The sequence below is a fragment of the Pezoporus flaviventris genome, unplaced genomic scaffold (assembly GCF_033815535.1).
Source record: "Pezoporus flaviventris isolate CSIRO_AGI_PZ_B2104156 unplaced genomic scaffold, CSIRO_AGI_Pfla_v1 ptg000020l, whole genome shotgun sequence".
Classification (NCBI taxonomy): domain Eukaryota; kingdom Metazoa; phylum Chordata; class Aves; order Psittaciformes; family Psittacidae; genus Pezoporus; species Pezoporus flaviventris.
In genome coordinates this window covers 4939770-4950844 of record NW_026892568.1, presented here as the reverse complement: position 1 = coordinate 4950844, position 11075 = coordinate 4939770, and the positions used below count along the sequence as shown (strand labels likewise).

Sequence of the window (11075 nt, the reverse complement as noted above, 5' to 3'; positions counted from 1 at the left end):
AATGCCCCACACGAGCAGGGACAGAGCCGTGCGTGGCAGCCACATCCCTGCAGCAGCATCCACCTGATGCCTGAACAAACAGAACTGGTGGAAGAAATGTAAAGCTTTATCTCATTCTCAGTGTTTACCACATCCAGAGGCATTCCCGCTGCCTTCACAAACCAATATGCTCTCCAATTTCCTGCTGAGATGCAAGCAGCTGCACCATTTCCCATCAATCCACTTGTTTCCACAAGGTACAAGCGGAGTTTTCAAGCCCAAAAGCGTAGCAGGGTGTGGGGTGACCTATGGATCATAGGTGTTCTTGCTCTTTCCAGCAGGCATTTGCTGTCAGCCACTATCAGACAGGACAGCGGGATGCATGGTCTGACCCAATACAGCACTTACCAGCATCTTTCCCCCTTAAACACAAAGCAAGCATCAGCCTCATCTTATGTTAACAGGAGACCTCAAGAACTAGGCCTGCAAACCAGGCTATGAGACAGTGACAATGGCACCAGACTTGGGACCTGGCTGGTGGCAGCTCCATCCCCACCAGCACAGAGTGAGGGCAGGGCCAGCACTGCTGGGATGCAGCACTCCCCATGTCCCCACATGCAGAGAGGTGGAACTGAAAAGCAGATGTGAAGTCTGGGAGGGTTTCCAACTTACATGGTTTGGGTTTTCTTTTCTTTACTCATTTAAGTTCCAGAGCTGAGAGCCAACAAAGCAGTGATGCTCTGTACAGGGGTGACAACAGAACCCGCCTGCAGAGCCTAAAGTCCATTGGGGCTGGAAAGGTCCATGGGTACATGTGAGAAGCATCATCCCCTTCACTGCTACAGCCAAACCTGCTGCTGGCTTGTGGCTTTTCAACTGCAGTTCTGCAGGCAGGTATGAACGCAGCTGGGTCCTTAACATGCCTCCTGCAAACTGGAGCTGGACTATCCTGAAGGCTAGAGGAAAACGGGAACTTGGATGCTGGGAGAAAGGCAGGGAGGAGAGGATACTCCAGCCCGTTTTCCCTCTAGGTCTCCGTGTTGCCTTTGAATTGTAAGAGCACCACCTTGTGTCTGAACACAGTGCACAAACCTGGGGCTTCCATCCTGCCTAAAAGCACAAGCAGATAACAAGCAGCAACCCACGCCACTTCTCATCAGCTCCCTTCCCACCACCAATTCAGTGTTTTGAAAAGCAAGAAGGCAATTCGCATCCTTGGGTTTGTCACTGCAAAAAAAGCTTTTCTAGTGGAAGCATGCAAAATCAGCCCTGCAGTGCCTATGGAGGCTGACAAGAAAGCTGGAGAGGGACTTTTTGTAAGGGCATCTGGTGATGGGAACAAAGGAAAAGAGCTTTTACCTGCCAGAGGGGAGACTGAGATGAGCTCTTCGGCAGAAGCTCTTCCCTGTGAGGGTGCTGAGGCACTGGCACAGGGTGCCCAGAGAAGCTGTGGCTGCCCCATCCCTGGCAGTGTTCAAGGCCAGGTTGGACACAGGGGCTTGGAGCAAGCTGCTCTAGTGGAAGGTGTCCCTGCCCGTGGCAGGGGTTGGAACTGGGTGAGCTTTAAGGTCCCTTCCAACCCAAACCATTCTGGGATTCTGAAGAGTGCAACAAGTCCCAAAGCCATGCATGAACTGGGGTACAGCCCAAGGCCCTCTCAAAGCTTGATTTACAGCAGAATTAAGGGGCACTTGTGCATTAGGAGATCATAATGTTAAATAATCTTTACAAGCTGCATTGCTCAGGCAGCTTTCAAACAGATGACAGCATACTGAAAATAGGGGGTGATGGTAAAAAGAATCTCAGTTTGGTTTGTCATTGTAGAAAAAGGGAAATTCTGATTCTCTCTAAGCCTGAGGTTCAAGTTCCAGCAAAACACATCCACATTTAAACCTTTTCACTTCCTGTATGATTATTAACATTTTACATATTCCAAATTGAGATCGATATAACTGAGAGAACTTTCTAAAGATCTGTTACAGAAACTGCAGTCACTTTCCCTGTTATCACCACGTTCACTGCAGAAGGACATGGGTATTTATAATGGCCTCAAACTTCAGCCTCCAGCTATCCTTTGTAACACCTTAGCCTACTTCACAATTCCATTAACTTACCCACAGACCTGAGGGGCTGCCAGAAGAGCTTAAACATCCCCAGAGTGAAGATGGATGATGCTTCCTCTCATTTCATACATACACATGCTGCAATGATGTGACACGCCATGTGAACGGATACATCCAGAGAATGAACACTGCCAGGAGGGAACTTTGTCAGTTCAGCTGTTCTGGAGAGGCAAAAATCTTGTGAGAAAACTCAAGTAAATGAGCAAAAAGATACTGTTTTAATCACTAAGATGGTTCCACTTCAAGTTTGTGCAGCTCTGGTAACAGGACACTTTATGTTTTCTGAACCAACTCCTACATTTGCACCTGCAAGTATTTGCATCCTACAGATATTCAAAAGCAACAAAAGGACTTTACATGGGCCCTTCACTACTGTTGGGAGAGGAACAACAGCAACATCTGCTTGCACAGGGACCAGACAGCACTGTGCCCAAGCACACCAAGGTCCCCCCACTCCATTATACCCAAGGTTAACCAAGTATTTCCAGCAGCACAGCCACTTGTCACATACCGATCAGGGACAAATGTGGATAGAAAGGGGCAGATGAGCCACAAAAAACTTAAACCCTGGCTCTAGCCAAGTGTCCTGTTTCTGCAGTGGGAATGAGTCTCCTGTCACCGAGTCCTCATTCTTCTGCCTTATAAACAGGCTGCTTCCTTTGCTCCAGAGTACGGAGCCACCGTGTATGTGAGCTTAGGTGGATCTTTGGTAAGGTGCTAAGAAAACTTGACCACCAGATTCCAGGACCAGGACCAGAGCTGCAGTTAGGCAGATCTCATCTAGATTCCTACCCCATCAATGCAGGGCATCACTCAGTCAGTGAACAAAGATGTTCTTCAGCATTTTGACTTGGGTCCAGGAGGAGACAGCAGGGTTACACTAGGTGTGGGCTGACTCAGATACATTGCTGCCTCTATTGACAACGGCAGCATTTGGCTGCTAGTGTAAAATACCCCATGATTATGCCTTCTGGTAGCATCAAAAACCTTCAAATGTAACAGATTACAAAGAACACACCAATCCGATGCATGTTTCATATACATATTTATATATATTTCATGTACAAAGTTACATTCTGAACCCCATGGATTCAATAATAGAAATAAATACTGCAATAACTACACTGCTATATGAGCTTTTCTGCTCACAGAAAAGAAGCCTCAAGTTTTAACAGACAGCAAGTTTAACGCTGTAGTATCCATCTCAGATTACAGAGGCAAGTAAAATTCAGCGTAAAGTGTCCCAACAGACAAAACTTCCAAAAATTACAGACCATAAAATGTTTTTTAAAATATATGCTTAAAAGATTGAGAAATGTGCATCAACAGAAATTAATAAAGGAAACTTAATCTTGTTAGAGGGCGGGAGAGACATTAAGTGTATAGAAAAATGCTCTGAGGTGCAACATGGGTGGTTACAATATGGCATAACCCTGTTAGAAAAAGACCCCCCCCCCCATTTCATTTCCCTAAAGAACTGGATTTGAGTTTATCGTGTCTTGTTTTACAGAGCAGGGCCGTCACAAGACACTGCCTCAACAGGGCCACTTACAAGAGTGCTAAGTCAGGTTTAATCCTTTGGTAACTTTTATAATACTCACATGGAAATAAATATTCAGTTACACAGCATTTTAAAAGACACACGTTCTTTAGAACAGTTAGTATAATAAAACAGGTTTAACATTTGTTTGTTACTAAGGCAGCCTATGATAAAGTGTCTACGCTCTGTCAGCTCTATCTGATCCAACGCAGGAAGACCTTTACAAGAAATGGACAATGCAGCAGCTTATACAACGCATTTCACCTTTACCATGCAAACACCCTTACCCAGGCAAGTAATGTGCTGCATATTTTGTGCTCGAAATGTTCCCAAACTATTCACAAGCTGTAGCTATCAAGAGATTAGCTCCTATTTATATGATGCTTTAATCACATGAGTGTATGCATAAACACATTCTTGAGACGGATTTGTAGGAGTGTATTGTCATCTCGATGCCCAGGGTTTTGAGTGCTTTATTCACCATTCAAAGCCATCTGAAGGAGGGTTTAGAAATCCCAGTGCACTGTGACGACAATAGGGACCCATTTAATCTACTGTACCTTAGGACAGGGGATAAAGTTTTCAAATGAGGAATACAGAGAAGTGCACGTGCCTGTTATCTACACCCACAGCGGTACATCGTTATCCTACAGTGTTCTTTAAAACCCTTCCACTTTTGGACAGAAACAATCATTCTCTGAAATATTTGCAGGAGTCGGCCCACTGAGGTGACTGAAACGGCACGGTGGACCAGATACATTTGGCAAAAGACCAGGTACACACTTGCCAGACTGAACTGCTCTGTTTGATACAGCAGGAAAGCCGCTCCGAGAAAACAGCTCATCACCAATGACACATAAAATGCTACACAAGAACCAAGGAATTGTGCGCTTTGTTTTTCTGAGAACATGAGAATGTGACAATCAACCAGTGAGCAGAAGCTTTGGAGACTGTGCCTCCCAAAGAGGAAACAAAACCATTACAGGAAATGGCAGGAGAAGCAATGGAACTGCACCACTCACAGTGAAGATTCTGCACAACAGTGAAAGTCCAGACAGCGTTTTGCTTTGACATCCAATTTTGTAAGTTAACTGAGATGGGCTTCAGGCTCAGCATACATGTCTATGTAAGCTTTAAATAGGTCCAAGAGTGTTTATTCAGGTTACTTTCTGTATTTGTATGATTTTGAAAAGCTCCCAGACTTCATATTTAAGCCAAAGTACTTGAAGAGTGACGTTAAAGATGAATTTGGAAAGCAAATTACGAACAACATGCTCTCATCACTTTTGGCATTCTGAAGAGAAAAATACTACCAAGATATTAGATATCTTTAATAAGGATTCTTTTACTACATAGTTCATGTCCTAAATACATATTTACGAGAGAACAGCTGTGTACAAAATATGTTGCTTAAAAAGTATTTATACATATAAATCTAACCAATAGACCTGAATGGAGGCTTTCTGGTTTATCAGCTATGATATGCATTTGAAAAAGCTGCCTAAATATATATTTACACAATAGACCTCAGCTAAATGTGTTCATTTAAAAAATTAAGAAAATATATAAACACATGTTTGCCTGATAGACCAGAACTGCTCCTATTGCATAAAAATCTTTAGGCAGTTTTATAAAAGTGTTTCTATATTTACTCCTCTGAAACTGTTCAGTTCTCTCCCATCATCAAGTCACTCCCTTTCTCTGCTAATCTGAACAGTCCCAGCCTTTTTTGGGGGGCAAATGCCAGATGTTTGTTAAAACCCCTCAAAACTTTGACTTTCCAGAGACTAAATGAAAGCACAAATCTGGGATTAAAAGCATTCTGAAGTACAGAAATCATGAAGTGTTTAACTTAGGGCTGATGCTGAGTGTAAGAAATTCAAAGTAAAAGGAAGACAGTCTTCAACTCACACTTATGGTTCAAAAAAATAGATGGTGAGTAGACAGAATGTCAGCCTAATATTAGAGTCTCCAGACTTCCATCAATGTACTCAAAGTTAGTGTTACCTGCTAACATTGTTGCTTCATTTTTTTTTTCTTTTTCTATTAATTGGGATATGCAACTACCAAAAAAATACATTTTCTACCTAATTTTCTGGCACTAAAGCTCCTTTACAATCTCACTTGGGCAGAACGCATTTTTCCTCTACACCCTCAGTCTTTTCTCATGCTCTAATTGAGGTCTCTAACCTTCACACATGTAGTGCCTCATGAGTTTGACCAGCTAGGCAGAGAAGATCATTCTAGTGCTTAGGACAGAAGGAATTAAGACAAGAAAAGAACAAAACATATCCCCTGGTCAATAATTTTACAGTTACTTCCAAATTTAAATCATCCTAAGAATACCCTTTGCAAACCGAATAGTTCCATGTCAGGGAGATGGAAAAATGCTATGCTCAGAAATTGCTCATCGAGGGCAGCAGTTCTCAAACTTTAGAGGTTCAATAGTGAACACACATGATTTTATTTAAATATTGTCATCTTAATTCCTATACAATCTCTTCTTCCCCCCAGAAATTCTGATGGATGGAACAAATTAAACCGTTTACACTATGTAAAAGCAAGAATTGCCAAGTTTGGAAACAAAAGCGGAAATTTACAGTGTGCTTTAGCCCTCACTGAGTATTTGGATGAGTCTTAATAATCCATCTTATAATTTGTCCATTTTCTTAATACTCTGGGAATAACTTTGCTGTTTTACTCAATGCATTATACAGTGAACTGAAGCTCAGTTGTAATAAAGCTGAACTCAAGTGAGACTACCCAAGAAGTGAGCTACATTAGATTGCTGTGGTACAGTAAAACTAATGTCTCAGTTGCTTACTATGGTGTGCACACCAGTTTTGAGAAAGATCTGATTTCATTATACTCTTCCATGTAACATGGGTGCAGTAAAACAGCACAAGCTAATTCCTGTATAGTTAAAGGTATGACAGATTTGCAATATAAAGTTAAACAGCAAAGAAACGCTTCAACATCATGTAGTGAAACAGGTTTCACAAAATAAAAAACATGCAGAAGCTTTTTTTTTTTTTGCCTTTTTTCTCATGTTTTTTTAAGGTCTCCAGCTGCATCCTACAGGCTCCTCACTCACTGCCACACATTACTTGCCACACTATCAAGTGACTCCTCTCAGCTTTGGCTACAGAAGGTTCAAGTTGTAGAGCTTCTCCAAGGAGTTCAGATTCGCCACCTTCATCACCTGAAAAACAACAGCTTTGATTCAGGCTGACAATAAAGAATAGTATTAACACCAACTGAAACGAGACAAGTAGCATCTAGATTTACAGGAAATACACTAAAAGACAGCAGTTGCCATATGCTTATATAAAATCAGATTCAAGATTGTGACTATATACATTACAGATGGCAAGTCTGTTGCATAATTATTTCAGAGCCAAGTATTCTGATGGTCATATTCTTCAATTCCAGCTCCCCAAATTAACTGCAGTTCTGCCAGTACCCATATTCTACACACTTCACCTTTTCCCTTCCTTCCACTTGTTCACAGCTTGTCACAGCTCTGCACACAATGGCACAAGACAGCCCTAAGCCTATTCTCCATTACTGCTCTTCAAAAGAGAAAAGCAGTTCTGTAACTGCATCTAAACTCTTGGTGATATGAGCTGACTTGGATCAAGGTGACAGACTAGCCACTGAACAGAACTGCACCTAGACAGTAATAACACAGAGGCAGTCTTGTGATACAGCAGAATATCAGTTTAATCAGATGAAATTGGAACCAACCTACAACTTCAGGAAGGTTTCAAGTCACAGCTTGGCTGGTTTTCTGGTTAGGCTACTTTGGAAGACTGAGGAATCTAAACACAGAATAGCCTTAACTTGCTCAAGCCATTGCTGCAATAATGTGATAATGGCTGAGATAATGCAGCTCTAGCATTGACACATTCATAGGTTTGTATCATGCCACAAGGACAGCACAATGCCCATCTGGTATGTGGCCATACCAGCTTGCTTGGAACAAGTGCAGAGGTATTAGTACTCACTAGAGTGTGGCACAGAATTGCTCAAGCCCTGCCTCCCATGTAATTCCAGCAGGGTTAACAGCAGGAACTTGTTTATCACTGAGCAGTGGGGTGACAGAATCTGGTCTGGCCTTCATGGGCTGTTCTTTGTTGTGGTTTTTGTGGGGTTTTTTGCCATTTGGTTGTTTTTGAAAAGCACAAGGCACTCTAGACAGATTTAGGCAAAGGGTCAAACCCAGGAGTAGTGACTCCTTTTTACACCCTTTTTCTAAGGTCTCCAGCTGCAGATTCTAAGCACAGAACCACAACCACTCTTACTTTATTTCCCCAAAAGCTTCAATTAAAACAAAGTACAAACAAACATTTAAACAAGAAATCTTCTATGGGCTAGAGCATGCCACAGTGCTGGTCAAGAAAAGCAGTGATCAGAATCAGAAGGGCATGAGAAGGTATGTGAACTTTTTCCCTTTCCACTCAAAAACGAGTAAATTTTAGCTTCAGTGTCCTTCACGTAACACTTGACTTTATCATCAGTAACCAAGGGACATGTATTCCAGCAGTTTGAGAGAGAAGAACGAAAGCATAAACTGTAAGGTGGTGCATGACTCCAAACCAGTTTCAAATAAGCCTTTTTCCACAGTCATCTCAGAGGTCATGGTTTCCTGGGAGGAGAAAAAGCTGAAGGGGTGTGTGTGTGAGAATAAAAATACTTCTACTCTTATGCTTGCTTAGTAAAGACCATATACTGACCGGCCACACAAATGCACCCTGCAATCACAACGCAAGCTATTATCTGGTTAATGACCTTGCAGTATGAAGAGGTTATAACTAACTTTAAGTTCAGTTTTCTTACCCATTCTGAAGTCAATGTATCCTTCTCCACCACTTATCACCAACATTGATTTTAAGGGACTCTGGTTGAAGGACTCTTGGGCCGCTTTATCAGCTGCTAGCTCTGTTCCACCACTACTACTTTGTGGGCAAACAACCTGACCTGGATTAAAAAGAGAATATATTTTTATGTCACATCCTGCAGAATACCACCGCTTCCATTTGGTCACTAGATGACATAATACCTAACGATACACTTAACTTTGGAGTCTAGTATCAATTCAGCAAGGGACAGAGCTTTGCTCTGATTTCATCTCTCTAAAGAGATGAAGAATCTGTTCAGGTCAGCTCAATGGAAATCAAAGAATAAAAAGCCTCCTGATATTTTTCACAGCCCAGGCATGCAGATCTAGAGAACGACATTAAAACAGACTTAAAGCCTTTCAGACACACAACTGAAATGATTCAATGCATGCCAGCCCATCAGGCAAACTTCTGTCATTGACTTGCAGCACACAAGGTGCACAGAAGAGCCGAGGGGCCATTCAAACAGCACTGCACCTTCTAGGCAACTCTTTGCTTTTTCAGCTGACAGTCTTTCCCCGGGGGCTACTCCCTCAGTAGCTCATCCTTCCTGCATGGTATCAGCCTCTTAAATTGGACATTAATTAGAAGTTGACTGCCTTCTTAATAGGTAAGTGCTCACTTATCATAGTACCTTTTGCCCAGATGGAAGCAAAGCACTTCTTTCTTTGTGACCAAACCCTTTTCCTCCCATTAAACACCTGGGAGTCAGACAGGTCTTGCAAATAAAAGATAAATTGTTTCTGACTGCATGATTTCATACACTTGCTATCTTTGCCTAAACACTACGTTTAACTAAGCAAATGAGGATGAAAAAGAAACTGCACTGGAGGAATGGTAATAAAACCTCACCAGGTACTGCCACAAAGAATTTAACAGCATCACGGTGCCCATGGAAGCAAAGCTGTGCATGTGCCATTGAACAATATGGTATGAATGTTCCTGGAGTCACTTTGTCACTGTTTTCGTCGCCATATACACGTATTACACTCCCAGGACGGTTTCCAGAGCCTGCTGCTGCCTTATTAGCTGTAAAAGAAGTGGTTTTCAGTTGAAAATACAAATTAAAGAACTGACTATTTGTTAAGAAACCTTATGGTACCATCTAAAAGCTAAAGCCAACTTAGGTAAAAATGAAACAGGAGGGCAGCAATGCCAATTCAAGACAGAGCTGGAAAGAAAAAAGATTGCATGCTTCGTTATTTTAAGTACATCAGAAAATGGAGCAGGATACTTATTAGTCTAGCATAAACACCAGATTTCAATACCCTACTTTTGGAAGGAAATAATTTGTGGAAGGACTGTATCTTCCATGGAAAAATAAGTACCACTAATGTGTTTCTGTAAGAGCAAATTCAATGTACTTAAGCATATAATTAAAGACAGTTTCATTCCAACTAATCATAGGGTATCCCCTTGCCAGTATAAAGTCTCTAAATATAGCCACCTGTGGGCATGAAGGAGCTACCCTATTATCATTCTACATCTACTTTTTAACCAGAAAGTTTTAAAATCCATTAAAACAGAAGTACTCATGCTAGACATACAAGCCATCTCCATTCCAAAGACTATCAGAGTAGTGAAAGAAACAGTGATTCGTAACAAGACAGTAAATGATGTGGATTAATGACAAAGTTATAAAGGTATGGTATCACATTGGCTGGAAGAAAAACAAAGTCTGGATGAAAGTTCAGCTGCAACACAGGATGATATGCTAAACTGCTGAGCAGATTGGTGGCCATTTAGCAAACATAAAACTGCTGCAATGCAGTAACTGCAAGTGGAAAAACATTTAGGAACATACAAAGGGTAAATCTATAAGGAGTGGGAAACAGCCTTGAAGTGGCTATTAGAAGCCTGAAAATAGATTTTTGTTCAGGATCTGCACTTACCCCTCAGCCCCAGTAAACGTCCCTGGTGGAGGATTACAGCTAAAGTGAGAAAGGAGGAAAGGGGAAATGGATAGGTATGACAGTAGAGGAGAAGGATTAATGAGAACCCACCATTCATATTTTGGTTTTTGATAAGGTAGAGCTTAAAATTTTAGCTCCTAAAACCAGTAAATACCTAATTACAGATGATTCAATAAAAAGTCAAAGAACAGCATCTTGTCATAGAGTTTCAGTACAAAATGAACAAAAGCACTGCCACTTGTATGTGCTTTGTCACCACAAAGTTCATTACTGATTATCAGCGTTTCCCCTTTCGCTCTTTCCTTGGCAGAAGGCTACCAAAGTGGTAAATAACAATTCATGTTTCCAAGTGCCTTTTGAAACATCACCTGCAGATCTCGAAGATGCCCTGCTACTGAGACCCAGGGAACTAAAATACATGACTGCTGATTTGAGGACGTGACTGCTTTTGACAACCATGACTATTTGCAACAAAGGTTCTCAAACCCACTCTCAGGCTATCCCCAACGAGTTGTTCTGATTCATGAACAACCAACAAAACTGAAATTAAAGTGAACAGCTTTAATAGGGTTGATTTCATATTCACTACCATGCTAAAAGCAAACTCCTCTGGAAACAC

The 11075-nt window shown here is 41.6% G+C and overlaps 1 protein-coding gene across 5 annotated transcripts in view; it reads right to left on the bottom strand.

Moving 5' to 3' along the window:
- Positions 1 to 3131: 3131 nt before the first annotated feature.
- SPAG9 (sperm associated antigen 9) overlaps positions 3132 to 11075 on the bottom strand; it is a 63767-nt gene continuing 55823 nt past the window's right edge. For 2 of the 5 annotated variants that reach the window (XM_061455407.1, XM_061455409.1), the window contains 4 exons: positions 10436 to 10474; positions 9396 to 9572; positions 8482 to 8622; positions 3132 to 6844 (listed from right to left, as the gene is read on the bottom strand). In XM_061455407.1, the coding sequence (XP_061311391.1) occupies positions 6729 to 6844; positions 8482 to 8622; positions 9396 to 9572; positions 10436 to 10474 (473 nt within the window). In that variant the 3' untranslated portion in view covers positions 3132 to 6728. Of the gene's footprint in view, positions 6845 to 8481; positions 8623 to 9395; positions 9573 to 10435; positions 10475 to 11075 lie in introns of those variants that run through there. The other 3 variants (XR_009743743.1, XR_009743742.1, XM_061455408.1) reach the window with 2 other exon arrangements.